This window comes from Cydia splendana, chromosome 20, assembly GCF_910591565.1.
Source record: "Cydia splendana chromosome 20, ilCydSple1.2, whole genome shotgun sequence".
NCBI classification, from domain to species: domain Eukaryota; kingdom Metazoa; phylum Arthropoda; class Insecta; order Lepidoptera; family Tortricidae; genus Cydia; species Cydia splendana.
The window spans coordinates 11,654,486-11,678,727 of record NC_085979.1 but is presented as its reverse complement, the minus strand read 5'-3'; the positions used below and the strand labels follow the sequence as shown (position 1 = coordinate 11,678,727).

The 24,242-nt window shown below is 43.2% G+C and overlaps 1 protein-coding gene and 1 long non-coding RNA gene across 2 annotated transcripts in view; both read right to left on the bottom strand.

Annotated features, from left to right (window-relative positions):
* LOC134800867 (uncharacterized) overlaps positions 1-24,242 on the bottom strand; it is a 367,053-nt gene that overhangs the window by 85,608 nt on the left and 257,203 nt on the right. The window lies entirely within an intron of this gene.
* The window catches only part of LOC134800856 (UDP-glucose 4-epimerase), a 29,826-nt gene continuing 10,346 nt past the window's right edge, over positions 4,763-24,242 (bottom strand). The window contains exons 2-7 of the mRNA XM_063773413.1: positions 17,024-17,273; positions 13,887-14,000; positions 10,282-10,461; positions 8,960-9,073; positions 6,141-6,312; positions 4,763-5,498 (exon numbers count right to left, since the gene is read on the bottom strand). Of these exons, the coding sequence (XP_063629483.1) occupies positions 5,266-5,498; positions 6,141-6,312; positions 8,960-9,073; positions 10,282-10,461; positions 13,887-14,000; positions 17,024-17,273 (1,063 nt within the window). The 3' untranslated portion in view covers positions 4,763-5,265. The remainder of the gene's footprint in view (positions 5,499-6,140; positions 6,313-8,959; positions 9,074-10,281; positions 10,462-13,886; positions 14,001-17,023; positions 17,274-24,242) is intronic.

Here is a 24,242-nt window from a genome sequence, read left to right as displayed (position 1 = left end):
CTGTGCGCACCTCACGCGGGCCAAGTCGAACGAAAACATAGAAGAAACAATGAAGAAATATTTCGCTCTCGAGTCCCTATCAATCGAGCCGAGGCGACCGAGCAGCGATCCCGAACAACAAGCGCTTCGCATATTAGAAGAAAAGAGCCGCCGCTTACCCGACGGCAGGTTCGAGACGGGGCTACTGTGGCGCAACCAAGAAGAAAGAATACCCAACAATCGCAACGACGCACTGAAGCGGCTACACACGCTCGAGAGGAAGCTGGATCGAGACGCAAACCTGAAACAACAATACACCGAGCGCGTCAACAATCTACTCACCTCAAGCTACGCCGAGCGCGCGGCCACGCCACCAAGCGGCAGGACGTGGTACCTACCTCACTACGCCGTCTGCAACCCAGAGAAGCCGAAGATAAGACTGGTCCATGATGCTGCGGCCACCTCACACGGCCGCAGCCTCAACGACATGCTGCACACGGGTCCAGATTTCCTGCAATCACTACCCGGCGTCATCATGAAGTTTCGTCAACACAGCATCGCGGTCTCAGCTGATCTGAAAGAGATGTTCATGCAGATCAAGATACGCGAAGAGGACAGGGACGCACTTCGCTTCCTATGGAGGGGCGATCGCCGCGAGGGAGAGCCAGAAGAATACCGCATGACTTCAGTTATATTCGGCGCGTCGTCATCGCCGTGCACCGCTCTATACATCAAAAATAGAAACGCACGAGAGCACGCGACACAGTACCCGGAGGCTGCGCGAGCAATAGAGCGCAACCACTACATGGACGACTATCTCCAGAGCTTCAACACAATAGAAGAGGCAAGACAAGTGACAAGAGACGTCGATCATGTACACCAACAAGCCAAGTTTCAGCTGCGTGGGTGGGCTACGAACGAATATGAAGCAATAAGAGACGTCGTCGGCAGCGAAGAGCGAGAGGGAAACACTGTCCCTATCGGCGGGAGCGAGATAGAAAAAACGCTCGGCCTGCTGTGGGACACAAACGAAGATAGCATCCGGTTTCGCCTCAACACTAGAAGAGCTCAGCCCGAGGTGGTCAATGACCTCCGGCCTCCGACGAAGAGAGAAGCCCTAAGCATCATAATGTCAATATTTGACCCGCTCGGCCTGATTTCACCTATCACTACGCCGGCCAAGCGAATAATGCAAGACACGTGGCAACATAACACGAGCTGGGACGAAGCTATACCCGAAAATCTGCGGGAGCGCTGGAGCGAGTGGCTACAACAACTGCGAGACCTAGGTACCCTAAAAATACCTAGATGCTACGACGCAACGCCTGCCGCCGTGCGCGAGCTACACACTTTCGTCGACGCTAGTGAAGAAGCATACGCCGCCGCCGTGTACTGGAGGATGACGCGAGCCGACGGGTCAGTCAAAATAGCCCTGGCCGCCGCCAAGAGTCGCGTCACACCTAGGAAGCCTATCTCCATACCTAGACTGGAGCTGCAGGCGGCCGTCCTAGGCGTACGGCTAGCAAGAACAGTGATAGAAGAGCACGACTTCGAGATCGCTTCAAAAATATACTGGAGCGACTCTCGCACGGCGCTAGCATGGATACGCGCCGAGCCCCGTACATTCAAGACGTTCGTGGCCCACAGACTCGCCGAGATAGAAGATCACACTAAGAAAAACGAGTGGAGATGGGTACCGACAGCACACAACGTAGCCGACGACGCGACCCGCGCCACACCAGCTGACTTCGATACGAGCCACAGATGGTTCGTTGGCCCGTCATTCCTGTACAATGAAGAATCGACTTGGCCCCGTGAGAATAAAGTCGAAGTTCCCGTGACCGGTGAAGAAAAAGAGACGTGTGCTGCGACAGCCGCCGTGCCTGAAAATAAACACGCGGCCATACCTAAGTTCGAGCGCTTCTCAAAGTGGACGCGACTACTACGTGCGACCGCACGTGTGCTACAGTTCATCGACCTCGTGCGCCCTCGACCCCGTGACCCCGCCCGGCCCGCGACACAACTTATCGCGGCGGCCAGGCGCAAACGAACGCGCGCAAACGAGACACAAGACAGCGCCTGGAACAAGCGTGCCACTCACACACGCACACCTGTCAAGATCGCCGCTACGCCGCCACAAGAAGATAAGAAGTACTTAGTGTTAGAAGCCAAATACCTAAGTGCCGCCGAGAAACTACTAGTACGCGCCTCACAAGAAGATAGCTACGAAAAAGAGAGAGGGCGCATAGCAAGCGGCCGCGCGCCAGACAAGGACGACCGACTGGCCAAGCTGAGTGTCTATATGGACGGCGATCACATTATACGTCTGCGGGGCAGAATAGCGGCCGGCGACTTACAAGAAGAGACAGTGCGACCTATAGTGCTACACGGGAAACATCACTATACAAAGTTATATGTTTCTCACGTTCACGAACAGTTACATCACGGCGGCACCGAAATAGTGGTTAACGATCTGCGACAGCGTGTGCATATAGTGAAAATAAGACCGACAGTGAAACAAGTGATCGCCCAGTGCCCAAAGTGTCGCCTGCGTCGCGCCAAGCCCGCGGCGCCATCTACGGGTGACCTGCCAGCGGCGCGCCTAGCACATCACGTTAGGCCCTTCACATACACGGGTCTGGACTACTACGGGCCGCAAGAAGTTACAGTGGGCCGTCATAGAGAGAAAAGGTACGTCGCACTGTTCACCTGTATGACGTCGAGGGCCGTACACCTGGAGATGGTTGCCTCACTGAGCACCGACTCCGCCATCAACGCACTGCGCCGCTTTATCGCTCGGCGCGGGTGCCCTACCGAACTGTGGAGTGACAACGGGACTGCCTTCAGAGGTGCACACCGAGAGCTGGCGGAAGCAATGAGAGACGCCGCCCACGCACGCCGCATCAATTGGCGTTTCCTTCCCCCCGCCGCCCCATTCATGGCGGGCGTGTGGGAACGTATGGTGCGCACCGTCAAAGAAGCAATGAAGGCTACGCTGCACGAGAAGTACCCGAGCGACGAGACCCTGCAGACCCTACTGGCGGAGGCGGAGGCAACCGTCAACTCAAGACCGCTGACCTACGTGGCCGTGAATCCAGAGGACCCGCCGGCCTTGACCCCGAACATGATCCTGCTGGGGCCGGACTGCTACTCACCTGCACCCGGCACCTTCGAGGAGAGCGACACCAACGCGCGACAACACTGGAAGCGCGCCCAGCAGCTCGCCGACACCTTCTGGCAGCGCTGGGTTCGCGAGTACGCGCCGCTACTCCAACACCGGCGGGAGCCCTACGACGGAGGAGTCGCCCCGGCCGTCGGAGACGTCGTCATCATCTGCGACTCCAACCTCCCCCGTAACACATGGCCACGGGGGATAGTGACGCAGACGTACCCGGGCAAGGATGGCGTGGTTCGAGTCGTGGACGTCTCTACGAGCAAGGGACACGTGCTGAGGAGGCCGACAAAGAAGATCGTCGTGCTACCAGTAGGTTCGCGAAGCGACGGCGGGAGAAATGTACACGACGCGCGTTTAGATTAATAAGATGTAACTAGATAATAAAATAATTAAGATATAATTTAGATAAGCCAAAGTTTGTGAATAATAAAATATCCTCCTATTGTGTTTCATTACGTAACTCTGCATAACGGGAGGGGCAAAGTGTGGGTCGCCGGCGGCGACACACACTTTGCGCCTTTCAAATAAGAATGTGATAATAGGCTAATTAGGAAAAAAGTCTAATTAGAAAAATAAGTTAGGTAGAATAGCATAAGAAATAAAACTTGTAAATTAATAAATATTTAAATAAAGAAAGCATGAGGGCCGAGGAAAAGAGAGGTATCATATTAGAAAGAGAGGTATCTTATTAGAAAGAGATAGGAAGTCTGCGCGCATGCGCCGATCTCTCTCGATCCGCGCATGCGCGCCACGCGGGTAGCGGGGGACGAGGTACATAAAATAGGCAGTAATAAAAGCCGGTACGTCGCCCCGCTCAGCGTCAGTCCAGAGCCAGCAGCCGACTAGGAAACAACTAAAAGGAAAAGAAGAAACCTCTCCAACCTCGACCCTCCTGCATCTGAAGAAGCCAGCTGCGTTGTTTTATTGCTCCATCCTCTGCCGCCTACGAGAATTTCTACAGTCCACTCTCCCCCCCCTGCGCACCCCGCTGCGATGTATGAAGATAGGGCCTAACACTCACATTAATAATAAATAATGCCTTCATAATTCGCCGTATTCGTCCGAACCGTATATCTCTAAAAAAAACATTACATATACTCTGTATCTTTATGTACTTAAATAAAAGTAAACAAATGATTTGTACATTTTCGGGTAGTTATAACATTTATTGATTAACCAACGAAATACTAAACCGCCTGGATCTGTCACTGAACGACCTGACTTTAACCTACATTATTTGATCATGTAATGTTTTCATCTAACCTCAACTAGCTTAAGAAGCCATTTGAGGGTAGATTTTGTTTACTTTTTTTTTAACCGACTTCCAAATCTAAAAGGAGGAGGTTATCAATTCGGTTGTTTTTTTTATTCTTAAATACCAAAAGATACAGACTATAGTACCTACTGTTACTTTTTTGCCAACAAAAATTGAAGCCTACGGCCTAGCGATCCTATCCACTAGACTAGAGAAACGTTCCTCCCGTTAAATTGGTTTGATTGGTTTTAAAGGTAAAAAATAAACGATCAATAATAATCCATTTATTCATAACAACAAGTTGATATATACAAGTGTACTGTACACAAAATATTTCGCTAGTAAGTAGCACCAAGAAATAAATAAAATCTATAACACTGAGATGAAATGGAATGATAAGTTATAATAACATTAAATAATACGCTGGATTATATTTTAAATAAATGTAGATAAATCAACATTTAAAACAAAAACTTGAAACTTACCAGTAATAAAATGTGTAAATGCATCGTTATCATAATAAAATAAAACACCAAGCAAATGCATTATCCACATTAAATGCTAAAATAAATAATTCGTTTTTCAAACAGTGCCTTTGGTATTCGTTTTGGTAATATAATAATTATGAATAAAAATAAACTAAATATTTCATGTACATTTACAGTACCATTTAAATTAAGTATGGCAACTTAATAGGAACGCCTTGTTAAAATATAAATAAAATAAACTTAAGTCCGTTAACTATTCGTCAAAATAAAATGGCACTTAAAATAAATCTTTCACTTAGTAAAATTTGGTATAATATTTGGAAATAAACCTTATGCCGATGCAAATAAAATTCATTTTTCAATAACATCTAACTCTTAAACCCGTTAGGATGCGCGCTCTGCCACCTCCAAGTATCCCTGCACATGTCTTCGAGCGTCCTTGTCGCACGCCAGCCCAGCAGCCTGTGCGAGAGCGAGACGTCAGCATAGTTCTCGGATATGTCTCCAGGGCGCCGGCCGACTATTTTGTATGGGATCTTGCGTCCGCTGGCTTCTTCGAAAGCTTTTATCATTTGGAGGACGGAGTAGCCGACGCCGGTGCCTGCAAAATTGACTTTATTTACCCATTCATAAACGTCTACTAAAGTTGACAAGCCGATAATAATCGTTTGTCCCTTTCCGACGTATTGGTATGATGGAAAGGGACAAACGATTATTATCGGCTTGTCAACTTTAGTAGACGTTTATGAATAAGGGGGTTCGTTTTTAACCCCTGACGAAAAAAAGAGGTATTATAAGTAAGACTCCAATGTCGTGTCTGTTTGTCTGTGGCATCGTAGCTCTCAACCGGATGGATAGATTTCGATGCGGTTTATTTACGTGAAAGGGAGTTTCGTTGAGGTGGTTTTAGCTATGTTTGATAAAAATCGATCAGGAAGATAGCACTTTTCCAAAAAAGGGTGTTAGACATTTTTGGGATTAAGTAGTTATTTATTTAGGGTATATGAAACCCTGGTAGTTGGGTGGTTGTTGCAATATGATCATTAAAGTTGACCAAACCGTTGCATAATGGATATTACAGTACAGACCTAAGTTGACGGCATAGAAGCCGCTAGCGCCCGGCTGCTGCAGCAGACGCACGGCTCACTCGTGCCCAGCAGGTTCACCACGTGAATGTAGTCTTGTTGCTATATGATCATTACAGTTGACCAAACCATTGCATAATGGATATTACAGTACAGACCTAAGTTGACGGCATGGAAGCCGCTAGCGCCCGGCTGCTGCAGCAGACGCACGGCTCGCTCATGCCCAGCTGCCAGGTCTACCACGTGAATATAGTCGCGGACGCCGGTGCCGTCTGAAGTTGGGTAGTTGTTGCCGAATACCTGCAGCTCTGGAAGACGGCCTACAGCCACCTGGAAGACAGATTAAAATCTAAATAAAAACCGGCCGAGTGCGAGTCGGACTCGCGCGCGAAGGGTTCCGTACCATATACGCAAAAAACGGCAAAAAAAATCACGTTTATATTGCATGGGAGTCCCACTTAAATATTTATTATATTCTGTTTTTAGTATTTGTTGTTATAGCGGCATCAGAAATACATCATCTATGAAAATTTCAACTGTCTAGCTATCACGGTTCATGAGATACAGCCTGGTGACAGACAGACAGACGGACAGCGGAGTCTTAGTAATAGGGTCCCGTTTTTACCCTTTGGGTACAGAACCCTAAAAAGGAGTCAAAAGAGTTACTATGCCACAATAATGTTTTATGGCTCCTCTTCACGTTGGGCCAACTCCAACGCCAACGAGGGACGCATTTATGCGTTAGAGGGAGCAAGTGATATTGCTATCTCATTCTACCGCATGGCTGCATCCCTCGTTGGCGTTGGCGTTGGCCCAACGTGAAGAGGAGCCATTAGGGCCATAATGCATCGCATGACGATTACAATTGGCTAATTTTAGGGCTCTAATCACAGAATAAATCATAAGTAATAAATAAGGTTCACTCTGTAACAAAACGCGTCTATTACGACAGACATGACCGCAAGTCTTGCCCATCCCATTACTGGTACAAACTTACAAACATGTGATATGTACGGCATCAGGTTGTTAGGCGTGCCCGCTGGGTCCTCACCGATGCGGCCGCTTAGGTGGGCTCCAACGGGGTTGAAGTAACGCAGGGAGACCACTGTCCATTACTGGTTCAAAACCCCATTACTGGTACAAACTTACAAACCTGTGATATGTACGACATCAGGTTGTTAGGCGTGCCCGCGGGGTCCTCACCGGTGCGGCCGCTTAGATGGGCTCCAACGGGGTTGAAGTAACGCAGGGAGACCACTGTCCATTACTGATTCAAAACCCCATTACTGGTACAAACTTACAAACCTGTGATATGTACGACATCAGGTTGTTAGGCGTGCCCGCGGGGTCCTCACCGATGCGGCCGCTTAGATGGGCTCCAACGGGGTTGAAGTAACGCAGGGAGACCACTGTCCATTACTGGTTCAAAACCCCATTACTGGTTCAAACTTACAAACCTGTGATATGTACGACATCAGGTTGTTAGGCGTGCCCGCGGGGTCCTCACCGATGCGGCCGCTTAGATGGGCTCCAACGGGGTTGAAGTAACGCAGGGAGACCACTGTCCATTACTGGTTCAAAACCCCATTACTGGTACAAAGTTACAAACCTGTGATATGTACGGCATCAGGTTGTTAGGCGTGCCCGCGGGGTCCTCACCGATGCGGCCGCTTAGATGGGCTCCAACGGGGTTGAAGTAACGCAGGGAGACCACTGTCCATTACTGGTTCAAAACCCCATTACTGGTACAAAGTTACAAACCTGTGATATGTACGGCATCAGGTTGTTAGGCGTGCCCGCGGGGTCCTCACCGATGCGGCCGCTTAGGTGGGCTCCAACGGGGTTGAAGTAACGCAGGGAGACCACTGTCCATTACTGGTTCAAAACCCCATTACTGGTACAAAGTTACAAACCTGTGATATGTACGGCATCAGGTTGTTAGGCGTGCCCGCTGGGTCCTCACCGATGCGGCCGCTTAGGTGGGCTCCAACGGGGTTGAAGTAACGCAGGGAGACCACTGTCCATTACTGGTTCAAAACCCCATTACTGGTACAAAGTTACAAACCTGTGATATGTACGGCATCAGGTTGTTAGGCGTGCCCGCTGGGTCCTCACCGATGCGGCCGCTTAGGTGGGCTCCAACGGGGTTGAAGTAACGCAGGGAGACCACTGTCCATTACTGGTTCAAAACCCCATTACTGGTACAAACTTACAAACCTGTGATATGTACGACATCAGGTTGTTAGGCGTGCCCGCGGGGTCCTCACCGATGCGGCCGCTTAGATGGGCTCCAACGGGGTTGAAGTAACGCACGGAGACCACTGTCCATTACTGGTTCAAAACCCCATTACTGGTACAAAGTTACAAACCTGTGATATGTACGGCATCAGGTTGTTAGGCGTGCCCGCTGGGTCCTCACCGATGCGGCCGCTTAGGTGGGCTCCAACGGGGTTGAAGTAACGCAGGGAGACCACTGTCCATTACTGGTTCAAAACCCCATTACTGGTACAAAGTTACAAACCTGTGATATGTACGGCATCAGGTTGTTAGGCGTGCCCGCTGGGTCCTCACCGATGCGGCCGCTTAGGTGGGCTCCAACGGGGTTGAAGTAACGCAGGGAGACCACTGTCCATTACTGGTTCAAAACCCCATTACTGGTACAAAGTTACAAACCTGTGATATGTACGGCATCAGGTTGTTAGGCGTGCCCGCTGGGTCCTCACCGATGCGGCCGCTTAGATGGGCTCCAACGGGGTTGAAGTAACGCAGGGAGACCACTGTCCATTACTGGTTCAAAACCCCATTACTGGTACAAAGTTACAAACCTGTGATATGTACGGCATCAGGTTGTTAGGCGTGCCCGCTGGGTCCTCACCGATGCGGCCGCTTAGGTGGGCTCCAACGGGGTTGAAGTAACGCAGGGAGACCACTGTCCATTACTGGTTCAAAACCCCATTACTGGTACAAAGTTACAAACCTGTGATATGTACGGCATCAGGTTGTTAGGCGTGCCCGCTGGGTCCTCACCGATGCGGCCGCTTAGGTGGGCTCCAACGGGGTTGAAGTAACGCAGCGACACCACTGTCCATTTCTGGCACATGCAAAAATTAAGGTTAGATCAGTACATTCAATATAGGTGGTATATAATAAACCAAAACTCGCCAACAGGGGATGCAGAGGGCATACTGTTGCGTCGCCTGGAATTATTTTTAGTTTTAAGATTATTATTAATTATTTATTTAGATATTTAAATCAGGCAACAATACATCTTACAGACTAACATACATATGTATTTTATAAACTTAAAACTAAACACTATTTGTGGCGTGGCTCCGCCGTTTTGTCGCCTGCATCGTCTTGTGTTGTAATTATGGTATGTATGTTATGTTATGTTATTAGTTTGTAAAGTGCCTGAAAATATTTGACTTACAGAGTCGCTCCGGCAGATGTCCTTCATGATCTCCTCGCAGAAGTACTTGGACTTGCCGTAGGGGCTCGTGAGGCCGAGGCCCGTGGGGTGGGACTCGTCGATCGGCAGTTTCCGAGGCTCCCCGTACACGGTGCAGGAAGAACTGTACACAAGTTTGTAAACGCCATGCTTACAGAGTCGCTCCGGCAGATGTCCTTCATGATCTCCTCGCAGAAGTACTTGGACTTGCCGTAGGGGCTCGTGAGGCCGAGGCCCGTGGGATGGGACTCGTCGATCGGCAGTTTCCGAGGCTCCCCGTACACGGTGCAGGAGGAACTGTACACTAGTCTGTAGACGCCATGTTGACTTACAGAGTCGCTCCGGCAGATGTCCTTCATGATCTCCTCGCAGAAGTACTTGGACTTGCTGTAGGGGCTCGTGAGGCCGAGGCCGGTGGGGTGGGACTCGTCGATCGGCAGTTTCTGAGGCTCCCCATACACGGTGCAGGAAGAACTGTACACTAGTTTGTAGACGCCATGCTTACACAGTCGCTCCGGCAGATGTCCTTCATGATTTCCTCGCAAAAGTACTTGGACTTGCCATAGGGGCTCGTGAGGCCGAGGCCCGTGGGGTGGGACTCGTCGATCGGCAGTTTCTAAGGCTCCCCATACACGGTGCAGGAAGAACTGTACACTAGTTTGTAGACGCCATGCTTACAGAGTCGCTCCGGCAGATATCCTTCATGATTTCCTCGCAGAAGTACTTGGACTTGCCGTAGGGGCTCGTGAGGCCGAGGCCCGTGGGGTGGGACTCGTCGATCGGCAGTTTCTGAGGCTCTCCATACACGGTGCAGGAAGAACTGTACACAAGTTTGTAAACGCCATGCTTACAGAGTCGCTCCGGCAGATGTCCTTCATGATCTCCTCGCAGAAGTACTTGGACTTGCCGTAGGGGCTCGTGAGGCCGAGGCCCGTGGGGTGGGACTCGTCGATCGGCAGTTTCTGAGGCTCCCCGTACACGGTGCAGGAAGAACTGTACACTAGTTTGTAGACGCCATGTTTACGCATTACCTGTGAAACAAGTTAAATGAATAACACTCTTACTTTACGGGCCTGATTAATTACCTATGTTTTATCCTTTTCTTACAAATACTTAAGTCAAAATGACAGATAAAGACAAACGATTCGTAGCTAATTCAGGCCAGTAACGCGTTTATGAACAACGCCATAAGGTCCTTTTTAAAACGTATAGGTACAATCCGGTAATAAAGAGTTGATACTAATTCATGACGCTAAGCATTCAAGCAAACTAAAAGAAGCAAATCTCTTTTATGTGGGTTTTAGTCCTGTACATATATGTGTGGTTTGTGCCATTTATGGACTTTTCTTTCTCAATATCTATTAAATTACACATGAGACGGATCTCATCCTGCCCCATAAATAAAATGCTTCCTATACGTTACTTTTTGCCATCGTGTGAAAGCACCATTGGTTGGTTTTGACGATAAAACTGATGTGGTCTGGCCTGGTATGGTTCTACTTTAGCCTCCTAAGGCCCAAGGTCTTACCTATAGTACCTCTTCACTTCGATGAAATTTAAATCCTATTCAATTGTAACAGAGTCGCTTTTGCTTTGTTTCGCATTCCATTTTCGAACAACGCATAATCAACTCTATTTCTTACACTATATAGGTTCAAATTTCAATGGCAAACTTTGGATTTTTCGTTTTTATATAGCTAGACCTTAGGAGGATAGGTAGTTATTTAATTAACTCTTTATTGTAGGACTGTAGCCGCGATAGAAACAAAAATAGTAGATTGTACAACAAGGGCATAAAGTGACCCATTATTACCCGAGGCAATTTTTTGGTCTGAGCGAAGCGAAGAGCAAAATAGTAGACGAGGGTAAAAATGGACATTTATGCCCTTGTTGTACACTCTGCTTTTCACTTCGATTGCGAGGAAAATATACAAACAATCAAATATTTTAGGTTATTTTAACGTATTTATTCAAGACTAAAGAAAATTGTTCTTGGGCCGGTCGGAGGCGCGGGGCACGCCGGTCGGGAGAGCGCCGGTCGGGGGCGCGCCGGCAGGGCTGGCAGTTTGTATGGCAGAATTTGGACTTTATTGCTAAGTCAAAAAGGGTCGTAATAGATGATTTTACTTTATGCTCTAGAGCATAAAATGCGATTTTATGTCGTCTACGCACGACATAAAGGTGCACTTTTTGAGTATGAGAAGTGAAAAAAATTTTTTAGTTTGCTTCACAATCTTATGGCATTTTACAAGCTTTTATTTAGTTTCACCTGACCGTTGTCTGTCTGTCTGTCTGTAATCAGATCTTGCAAGTTAAATTTGATCCACTTCCCGGTTTCCAATTGAGCTGAAATTTTGCATGCATGTATAAATCGGATGACAATGCAACATTATGGTACCATCAAGCTGATCTGATGATGGAGACAGGAGGTGGCCATAGGAACTCTGTGATAGACGTGCGCGCCGCCGCCATATGGAGTCAGCGCGCCGCCGCCGCCGCCAGTAGTTTAAAATTCGCGCCGAATATTTTTTTTATAAGACAGTATTATGCAGCGTTAAAATATGTAATAGGTTATAGTCCGATAAGAAATAGTTGAAAATTATTGCGGGCGTGACTTCCGACGTAACTCTTACGTTTTTGACATAGAATACTAACTTAAACATGGCAATAATTTAGTACGGATAGTTTTTGGTTATATAATTTAATTTCTACTATTTTATGTCGCACCAACATCATACTAACTATTTCTTATGTGGCAGTATGATTTACATAAAAATGTGTTGTATGTATGGGTAAAACGGGTAAAACACATTTATAAAGTATAATGTCCAGTGTTTTAACCGTTGTCGATTACACGGCACTTTTGCTAAGTCCAGTATGTTTGACATTGCAAGTATGCGAAGAGTAAAATTATAAAATTTTCTGGTAGTTTTTATGGTAAATAAATTAAACAGAGGGATGTTAGGTGTTGCAAAACGTTTTTACTTGTCGTATTACAACGTAATGAACCAAATAGATAAAACAATATATTTACGGATTTATTTCCTGTGCGTTCATCGAGACACCAAGAGACAGACCCGATTTCATTTGAGAAATTTCTTCCGAAAATATTGACTAAATTGCCTGCATTATTGTAAAAACCATTGCTCAGATGTTGCTGCATCCTACGATACCCCGCCAAGTTTGATTTAATGTTTAATAACTGAAGTCAATAACTGGTAAAATTTTGTCACCTACGATCTATAAAGTTTTTGGAAAAATATAAAAATAATAGGTTTTACTTTAATTCATAACATAAGTTGACATTATCAGTAAGTGTATTTGTAATTAAAAAATGCAATGATTCTATATTTATTAAAAAAAACATGAATTTGACAAAAAAAATCCTTATGCACATAAAGTGCTGTATGTATACTCGGCAACGTCCAAAATACTGGACGTCTTTTCATTATGCGGCGTATCTTTTTATTTACACCGAACCTGGCAACATCCAACATTTTTTTTTGTTGTTAATAATTTATTAATTATTATAGTTAAGTATGTATAATTCAATTTAATGCTTATATTCCTATGTGTCATGTTTGGTGTATACTGTAAGTGACATTATAATAAATAAAATAAAATAAAATAAAATATTTGACATACCTATGTTTTTTTTCGAAACTATTATAAATAGATTTTTTCATGATTTTTCTACAATAAACGACCACATAATAAGATAATAACACCAAAAAAATTACACTAACACAGTTTTTTGAGATTTTTTTTTCTTGTCGATTTAAGGGTTAAGCGTGGCTTTTCATTATACGTCTTAGGGTTTGTGCACAAACAACGCGAGGTTCGATAGGAGGGGTGGGGGTCACGAAAAGATCACGACGGATCACGTTGGGGGAGGGGGGGTATAAGGAGACCTCACGTGTATTTTTCTACAGTGAACGAAACTAAGAAAAAATACCTACCACATGAGTAGATTTCTTTTTCTCGGTTTCGTTAAACATAAATCTTCACTCCGCACTTCAAAATAGCGAGTCTATTTTACGAAATTTTGAAGCGCGTGACCTTAACCAGTCGGATAGAAAAACTTCAAAAAAATACACATGAGGTTATGTGGGGTAGGGGGGGTAGCCAAAAACCTCACCAAATATCACCAATGGGGAGGGGGGGTCAAAAATTAGCCGAAAACACTTCGCGTGATTTGTGCACAAACCCTTAATATTGAAAAGCTGAAAAATCCCACGCCGCCGCCGTGGATTTTTTCGTGGCGCGCCGCCGGCCGATTTTTTACGACCGGCGCGCACGTCTACTCTGTGATAAAACAACGAAACCTAATTGTGTTTGGGGTTTTTAGAATTGTCTCGATGAGTATTAGTTGCCTGTGGAAAGAAAAGTACAGTCGGCGATAAAAGCTTGTACCAAAAATGAAATTTTTGCCAAAAACTTATTTTATGAAACTTACGTCGAAGAGCGTGCATGTCCCAGAGATGTTGACTTGATAGTACTCCAATGGTTTGTCGACTGATTCTCCCACTGCCTTCAACGCCGCGAAGTGGATGACGCACTCTATGTTGTGCTGAAAAAGAAAAGAACTTAGGTATAGAAAAATTCCACTTGTCCAATGTCAGTGCGTCTCACTCTCTCATTAAGCAAAATGTGAGACGCAATACACATTGGACAAAGATATTGGACAGATGGAATACCACCCTAACACACAACTAATTTAGGGTTGCCATACGTCCCGGTACGCCGGGACATGTCCCGGTTTGAAGCACGGTGTCCCGGCGTCCCGGCCGATAAGAAAATTGTCCCGGTTTAAAAATCATAGTTAGGTATTTAGTAGGGGGCTGGACTTGGTAAATAATAATATACCTACATTTCTACGTTTCATATGGCCAAAATTAAAAAAAAATGTTTTATGGTACCTACTTTTACCTAATATCCAATATCAGTTTCTCAGACACACAATAATTAGATGATTATGTAAATTATGTTATTTTATAGCTTTTAAAGTCTGTAATGTAGAGCTCGAATTTCAGGCTCCCTAGGGCCTAAAACCTCATCAATGGAACTTCGGCCCTCCGAGTAACTCTTGTACATATGACACATATTATTGTTGAGTAACACTAGCGCTGCTTTCTTACAGCTCGACCTTCAGTGTCGCTTAATTTTTAACAAATATATAAATTTGATTTGAGAAGCTTGGCCTTTTGCCTCGCATGAAAGCTCACCGCGCTGGTTATAAGTACGCTTCGGGCTTATTAAGTAATGTGGAGATTTCTGAGCTCGACCTTCAGCCTCACATTTTACCTAAATTTTTGGTTTGTCTTCCAAATCTCGTCTTCTTCAGCTTAGCCTTTGACCTCGCTGCGCCAAGCTCGGCCTATACGGTTTTGCTTACAATACAATGGACATTGGTTGGCGTCTATGCTCTAGCTGAGCTTATCCTGAAGCATGGCTTCGACCTCGCATGAAAGCTAGCCTCACTGGGGAACTTCGGATTTTTAGGCCCGGCCCGGCCTTTTTAACACGCTTTCACAATTTTGTCAAAAAAATTTCGCGCTCGCTTCGCTCGCGTTTTTTGCTGGTTGACCCTGAATCCCCTAAATCTACATGGTAGCTTGACTGGTCAATGAATAATAATTTAAACACATGGAAAATTTCTCTCCGAAACTACTGTGCTAAAATTTTGAAAAAAAGAAACACAAAATAGTTCTTTACCTATCTATAGGAAAACCTATTAGAAATGTGCAGTCAAGCGTGAGTCGGACTTAATTATAGACATTTCACTCACGTTTCACATGAAAAAATACATTGTTACAAATTGTGTAACCCTTTAAACGCGACGCGAGTCCGACTCGCACTTGGCCGGTTTTCTTTAAATGTCCCGGTCTGAGTCCCCACACTTATGGCAACCCTAAACTAATTAAAAATAACCGACACAAAACAGTAGGTAAGTATGCCATTATTTTATGGTCTTATCAGCAGTTTCACTTCTAGGGTAGTAAATGAAGCAAGTTGTTGTATGGAGACCCATGCATTAATTTCTCAGTCGATGAAATTTAGCTTGGTTATTGTATAGTATGAGCCGAGACTAACATTATAAATATCAAAAAGAAAAACTCCTAAGTTAGGTAAAAACACAAATCTAATTATATATTGAACCGAGTAATTCCTCAGTCCAAAATTATTTTACAAAATAAGTTATTTGTATCAGTATGTGATACTAGAAAAAAATCTAAAAGTTTTGTCAAACATGAGTATATTTTTTTATGATACTTCCTTTTTTTGACGCTCATTTTCATGGGAAAATTGCTCTGTCATTTTTTTCTTGTTATATGATCTTAGAATATAATTTGGCGTAGTGGGTAAAAAAATCCAAAAAAAATGCGTATCGAAATGTATAGAACTATTAAAAACTGAGAGTGGAAAATTTTTAGATTTTCATTTTGTAGGTATAAAACGGCAATAAAATGGCATTCCAGTGAAAAAATTAGACTGAGCAATTTTCCGGTCCAAGACACGCCAAAAAATTTTATTTTATTAATACTGGTATTTGTGCTGGGATATTTTTTTGATATTTCATATATTACTATGAAGTATTTGAACAAATTAAATTATTTTCCAGAAAATATTTTAATTTGTTTTTATCAAGTACACTACTATATAAATTATAAACTGAAATAAATGTCATATACTAATGTATATAGGTATAGGTATATGTGTATGTAGGGGGCGCCACAAGCCTTCAGTAGGAAGTGCATATACTTGGAAAATTTGACTAATGTCGCTGTGGCCCGGTGGCCGAGTGGTTCAGGCACCTGCCGCGATAGCAGAGGACGCTGGTTCGATTCCAGCCTGGGGCACTGGAGGCCTTGGTCACTTTTTCTTAGTATATGACATTTATTTCAGTTTATTTCATATATTGTTGCAATAAGTTACATGAATATGTCTGGCGAAGAAAGTTTGAACGGAGCATTTTTCCGTAAAAAGATATTAACGATTTAAGACTTTAGGTATTTACTTTAATTCTATTATTATTATTCTTTGGAAATTTATACAATATTTTTTATTTATTGATACTTTATCATACTGTAAAGTTTTTTCAGGCATGAGGAATTACTGCGGGGTCCACTACCTTTATTTACTACACTATTCACGAAATGTCGCTTTTTGAGGGGCAATATAAGAATTATAAATAATAGATACCAAATCGATATAGGTGCGTTTATGATACGGAGTTCCCTTGCATTTCTTTCATCTTTTGACCTGAGGGCCTACCGCTCGTGGGGCGTGGATTCTTCCAGGAGGACGACCACCAGCTCGTGGGGCGTGGACTCTTCCAGGAGGACAACCACCGGCTCGTGGGGCGTGGACTCCTCCAGGAGGACGACCGCCAGCTCGTGGGGCGAGGACTCTTCCAGGAGGACGGTGTGAGAGCCAATTTAGCCCGCCCCACCGGTTGTGAGAAAATCCTAATTCACCTGCCGCCTGTTGTCTGCCTATATCTTTCTTTAATCAATTGTTTTGCTTCAAGTTGCATCTTTTACTGAGGTGTTCCAATGAAGAGTATTCTATCAGTATGTATTCAATACTAACCTTGTTAAAAATCTCGCTCAACTTCTCCGCATCTCTAATATCAGCATCGTAGAAGTGTATATTCTTCCCCGTCAGTTCCTCCACTATCCTCAGAGACTCCGGCTTCTTCTGCCCCTGTTCTCTGTGCGCGTTGGACAAGTTGTCCACGACCACCAGCTCGTGGGGCGTGGACGCTTCCAGGAAGACGGCGACCGTGTGGGAGCCGATGTACCCCGCCCCGCCGGTTATGAGGATCGATGGGGACATTGTGCTGGAAATATTGTGAGTTTTTAGTTAAATACTTACTTACTTTAAATAGCAGTAAAAACTTAGTTACTTTAAATCATAGACTAGGAATCCTCTAGAGTCTAGACGAAGCTTAAAGCAATTATTTCATGAAACCGATGCTGCCAAAAATACAGGGGTGCGAGGGAGGAGGTGAGCGAGTCCCGTGCCGGGATTGGTCCGTTCAAAGACACGGGCGTCACACAAAGACACTTGACTCTAAAATGGAGTAAAACTACCGTATATTTGTGTCAGAGGGGGTAGCGCTACTAAGCTCAGTATAGAGGGATGGGCGGTAAAACCCAATAAGTCGCGCAAATGGGTTTTTGAAATTAGAACTATATGTGACATGAGCAGAGTTCTTATTTAAATGATAAAATATCTAAATATCTAGAATATTCCCAGTAGTTACCACTGGCAGGCCTATGGAACTCTCCGCGCGAGCTCGGATTTATACCTACGAATCTGCTACCGTTCACGGTAGAAAAGCAAGCCAGTTGGTTGCAACACGCACGCAAGTCATCGCGCGCCGCACTGTCAATTTTTACGATAGTTACTAGTTGGTTAAGCGGTGGTAGCCGAGTGGATATGACGTCCGACTTTCAATCCGGAGGTCGCGGGTTCAAATCCTGGCTCGTACCAATGAGTTTTTCGGAACTTATGTACGAAATATCATTTGATATTTACCACTAGCTTTTCGGTGAAGGAAAACATCGTGAGGAAACCTGCATACATCTGCGAAGACTTTCAAAGGTTTATGTGAAGTCCCCAATCCGCATTGGGCTAGCGTGGGGACTATAGCCCAAGCCCTCTCGCGCATGAGAGGAGGCCTGTGCCCAGCAGTGGGACGTATATAGGCTGAAATGATGATGATGAATGATGACTAGTTGGTTACTAGCTACGTAGGTACTATTGAATTTCTTTAATTAAACATGTAGTGTTTATTACGACAAATGTATAGTTAGATATCTATCTATTTAAAATAGGTAGCAAATGTTTAATTTATTTTGGTACTTAAATGTTTATTTTAACGACAATAAGTTAATTTTACACCGGAAAGTACCTAATCATTTATGCTCTGGTTAAGTTATAAATCTTATAATAAATTACCTGTATTCATGTGTTATCTATTATTTTTCTTTATTGTATATATAACATTAATCTCTTTCTGATTTTAAATTACACGAAGTTTTAAAACTAATTCTTGCTGGGATCATTGCGCGGTTTATAAAACGGCGTAAACACTGCGGTTACTCCAGGGACATATGACCTTTTAAAATGAGTATTTCGCAAACACTAACGCATAAACGGAATATTAGGTATAATTTAAGATTTAGATTTCCGCTGTTTAAAAGTAGATATTTATTTATAATTTCTAAGCGTCAGCAACCCTAGCGTTGTGCCGGTGCGCGCGGTGCGGGGAGCGGCGGGCTGAAGGTCACTCCATTGTATTTTTGTGTAGGTATCAAAACGGTAGGTATTTGCGTTTTCTTTGAGAGATAAGTGTCTGTTCGTAAGAACTATTATATAATCTGTGCCACTGGTAAGAACTTGGTGGTAACTAGTGGGAAAATAACCCACTATAGGTACTTACTGTGTAATGTGCATATGTGATGTAGGTATGTATGATTAGTCTGTGAGGCGTAGGTATAAGCTAAATTACAACCTTAAATATTTTTTTTTACGATAAAACAGTAGTCAAGTGGATTAAAGTTATTAATATATCTTCTTCACGTTTGTTTTTTATATCTTCAAGAATTTGTAAACACCAAAAGGTGAAGCGATAACATATATCTGCAGTTTATTTACTGTTACAACAGTTTCAATTAATAAACGGATATTGCAAATCGACGTCTACATGTTTTTGGTTTTTAAACTTACTCCGTTGTCATAGGGTGTAATATCCGTTGTATATTTGACGTTCCAGCACTACAGTGGTAAACAAGCGTACGGCCAGTGATGATAAGCGGTTATATAGACGCTTGTAACTTATACCTATGTCACACGCGCGTATCCGTCCGTTTAAATCGTTCGTATACTGTTACATAGTAAAACGACCAAAATATGTATAGCGTAACATGCAGAAATAAATAAATGATATTAATATGTACACGTAAATCGAAATATAATTTGTAGGTACCTATTGAATATTTTCTCCAAATAATGTTAGGTAGGTATACAACTAGGCATCACATCCAATAAGCATTACAATATAATTGCGAACATTAAGATAACGAATTAAATACTAGGATTAGTTATAAACATAGAAGGTAGGATCCTATAGAAGTGGTATACGCGTGCCTCCGTGAGGGAAAAAACATAGGCAATGCGACACTATGATTGGTCGAATTTATTTGTTGCCCACTGTGACGATTAAACGGTATAGCGGCGGGGCAGGCCGCGCGAGGGGAGGGGGCTTGTCAGCTGTCACTCTCCGCGTGCGGGCGTGACCCGGTGGCTATTTCCAACCTTTATTTAAGTGTTTACTTTAACACCCTAACTTACCCCTAGTGACCAGTGGACGTCACAAGTGGCGACGAGTCTGTGGGTAAGTTAGCCAATAATTTGGAAAAGATGGAGTGAAATAACGGAACAGATTGGTTTCGAGGTTATAAATATTATGTTGAGTGTTTGCGTGCTACTCATGCTGCTGGTGCAATACATATTCTCGTCTTTTACCGTTTATATCCTAATCCAAAACATAGTGAGTGATGAGTTTACAGAGATAATTTAAAAGAAAAAGTGTTGAAACTAACCACATAACAGGCATAGTTGTTTACATTTCGTTAGGAACTTATTTCCTTGTGTCCGAATTAAGTACTTAGTTGTTAAGATAATATAAATTTTACAGATTAGCATGCTTTTATTGCTACTAGTGTTTCCGTGATGCCAAGGGGTATACGGATGTAAGTATTTATTTTGTAAAATGATACTATTGTCTTGCTATTCCGCGGCTTAGTAACACGCCACTAAATTAGATAATGCTATTCGTTGATCTATTCCTGTTTATTGACATAAATTTTGCAAAGTAACACGACTCAATAAACTACTTAAGTGCATTATCATAAACAATACCGACGGGTATAACGGACTCTAGTATGACGAGGTTATGTTATTGTAAAAGTAGACATGTTAACTCAACATAAAATAATATGTATAATCACTCTATGGAATAAGTAGTAAGTTGAAATGTTCAACTGGTACTAACAAAACAAATAATTAGTAGGTTGAATGTTCAACCGGTACTAGCAAAACAAATAAATAGTAGGTTGAAACGTTCAACTGGTACTAGCAAAACAAATAATTAGTAGGTTGAATGTTCAACCGGTACTAGCAAAACAAATAAATAGTAGGTTGAAATGTTCAACTGGTACTAACAAAACAAATAATTAGTAGGTTGAATGTTCAGCCGGTACTAGCAAAACAAATAATTAGTAGGTTGAATGTTCAACCGGTACTAGCAAAACAAATAATTAGTAGGTTGAAATGTTCAACTGGTACTAACAAAACAAATAATTAGTAGGTTGAATGTTCAACCGGTACTAGCAAAACAAATAAATAGTAGGTTGAAATGTTCAACTGGTACTAACAAAACAAATAATTAGTAGGTTGAATGTTCAGCCGGTACTAGCAAAACAAATAAATAGTAGGTTGAATGCTCAACTGGTACTAGCAAAACAAATAAATAGTAGGTTGAAATGTTCAACTGGTACTAGAAAAACAAATAAGTAGTAGGTTGAATGTTCAACCGGTACTAGCAAAACAAATAAATAGTAGGTTGAAATGTTCAACTGGTACTAACAAAACAAATAATTAGTAGGTTGAATGTTCAGCCGGTACTAGCAAAACAAATAATTAGTAGGTTGAATGTTCAACCGGTACTAGCAAAACAAATAATTAGTAGGTTGAAATGTTCAATTGGTACTAACAAAACAAATAAATAGTAGGTTGAATGTTCTACTGGTACTAGCAAAACAAATAAATAGTAGGTTGAATGCTCAACTGGTACTAGCAAAACAAATAAATAGTAGGTTGAATGCTCAACTGGTACTAGCAATCAAATAGTAAAATATTGTAGTAAACTGACGTGATAGTGTTGGTTGGTACTAACGATAGGCTCTTGTTATAGGTCGTCCAAAATGTCCCAGGTACCAGCATTGGAGCCTTTTGACTGTGAAGGCGATGCGGCTACCTTAGGTTTGCGGTGGGAAAAATGGAAGAGGGGGTTCGAACTGTACTTAGTGACATTAAACATAACCCAAGCCGAAAAACAAAGCGCTGCGTTGCTCCACGTCGGGGGTCTAGCTCTCCAAGATATATATTATAACATCCCTGACGAGGTAGTTTCCGAAGAGGAGAAAGATAAAGTAGACGTTTATAAATCGACAATTAAGAAACTAGACGGGTTCTTTCTACCCCACCAAAATAAAACATATGAAAGACACCTATTTCGGCAGTTAAAGCAAGAACAAGGTGAAACCTTCGAAAAGTTTTTAGTACGCCTTCGGCGTCAAAGTAATAAATGCAAGTTTTCCTGCGTGGAAGACAACCTAATTGACCAAATAGTGGAAAAATGTCTTTCTAAGGATCTCAGAAAGAAAATCTTAACTCTAGGCGATTCGGTCACACTTGCCAAAATAATTTCGGAAGCAAACGTGGTTGAGGCAGTAGATAGACAGCTAAACGATTATGGGCAGCAGCCACAGCCAACGTCCATTAACAAAATAGATACGAAACGACGGCCTTTAGGGAATACCGGATGTTCAAGATGTGGCAGTGCGTCTCACACTGGAGATAGTAATATTTGTCCCGCCAAGTCAAAAAAATGTCTTAAGTGCGGTTTCGAAGGACACTTTAGGAACCAATGCAAAACTAGAGCTTCCAAAAGGAAACCTCCCACCCAAAGCCCGATTACGGCCAAGAAACCTCGTCTGACAATGAAAAATGAGGATAAACCGAAGCCTAAGATACTCCCTCAGAAAACAAATGTCGATTATATCTTCCATATCGACAACGATGAAACACTTAAATGCCATGTAGGAGGAGTGGAAATAGAATTAGTCATCGATTCGGGCAGTAAGAGTAACATTTTGAGCGTGTCAACATGGGACTATTTGAAACAACACAATGGTTATGTAATGAATCAGGTAGCTGAGCCAGATAAAAATTTCATTGGTTATGGCGGCAGCGCACCGTTGACAGTTATTGGATCTTTTGATACTGATATCCAAGTAGGCGACCAACTGCAGACAGGGACATTCTACGTCGTCAAAGAAGGCACGCGAGACCTGTTAGGAAAGGACACCGCGATTGCCTTAAAAGTTCTGAAACTTGGGATAGAAGTAAATTCGGTAAGCGAACTAAGTAGTTTTCCTAAGATTAAAGATGTTAAACTAGAAATTTCGATCAATAAATCAATAAAACCAATAGCTCAGCCCTGTCGGAGAGTCCCTATCCCCCTAGAGGATAAGATTCGTAATAAAATTGATCATTTGGTTGAACTAGACATTATAGAACCTGTTACTAAGCCTTCGGGATGGGTCTCGCCGATAGTGCCAGTTCTTAAGTCCGATGGAGACGTTAGAGTGTGTGTAGATATGAGGAGTGCGAACAAAGCCATTGTGAGGGAGAACTATCCATTGCCCACAATGGACCAATTGTTAACAAAATTTAAGAAAGCGCGAGTATTTTCTAAACTTGACATTAAGGACGCATTTCACCAAGTAGAGATCAGTGATGAATCAAGGGATATTACAACATTTATAACAAGTCAGGGGTTATTTCGATACAAACGGCTTATGTTTGGGATTTCGTGTGCGCCTGAACACTTTCAGAAAATTTTAGAAAGAATCCTCTTGCCATGCGATGGTGCTGTCAACTTTATAGATGACATAGTTGTGTATGGCAAGGATGACGCGGAGCACAATGATAGACTTAACCGCGTCCTAGATGTTTTTAAAGAAAATAATATTTTATTAAATCGAGAAAAATGCGTGTTTAATGTCAATCACATTCAATTTTTGGGTCACGAATTATCTCCAGAAGGGGTTAAACCCCTCGAAAAATATGTTAAGGTTGTAGAAAGTTTTAGGGAACCAAAAACAGTAGAGGAGATACAAAGTTTTCTAGGATTGGTTAACTATGTTAACAAATGGATTCCAAACATGGCAACGAAATCAGAACCCTTAAGGAGACTGTTAACACTGAAGCTAGGAAAGAATAGCGATATAAGTCCACACTGGGGACCCGAACAAGCAGAGTCTTTCCTTAGTTTAAAAAAATCCTTGAGCAATATTCGCACATTAGGTTATTACGATCCAAAGGACAAAACTACCGTTATGGCGGATGCAAGTCCAGTAGGCTTAGGTGCCGTACTTATTCAGGCTGACAGTAACGGGGCACGTGTAATTGCTTACGGAAATAAGAGCCTGACGGACGTTGAGAAACGTTATTGTCAGACTGAAAAAGAGGCTCTTGCTCTCGTTTGGGCCGTAGAACATTTCAGGATGTACCTATACGGTAAAGATACATTTGATCTAGTTACTGATCACAAGCCGTTAGAAGTCATATTTGGCAATAAAACAAAATCTTGCGCAAGAATCGAGCGTTGGGTGTTGCGACTTCAGGCTTACAACTTCAGGGTAGTTTACAGGCCAGGAAAAAGCAATATCGCGGACTGCCTATCTAGATTATGTACAACAAGTATTATCCAGCCGTTTGAGGACGAACATCACATAAACCAAATCGTTGAGTATGCTAGGCCTTGTGCAATAGGTATGGATATAATCACAGAGGAGTCCATACAAGACAAAGAAATACAACTCGTTAGGGAAGCCTTAAATTCAGATATTTGGGACAGTTCGGTGAATGTCTATAGGATATTCCGGGCAGAGCTCTGGACTCACGGCGACCTTTTGTTGAGGGGATCTAAAATCGTGATACCGTTGAAATTACG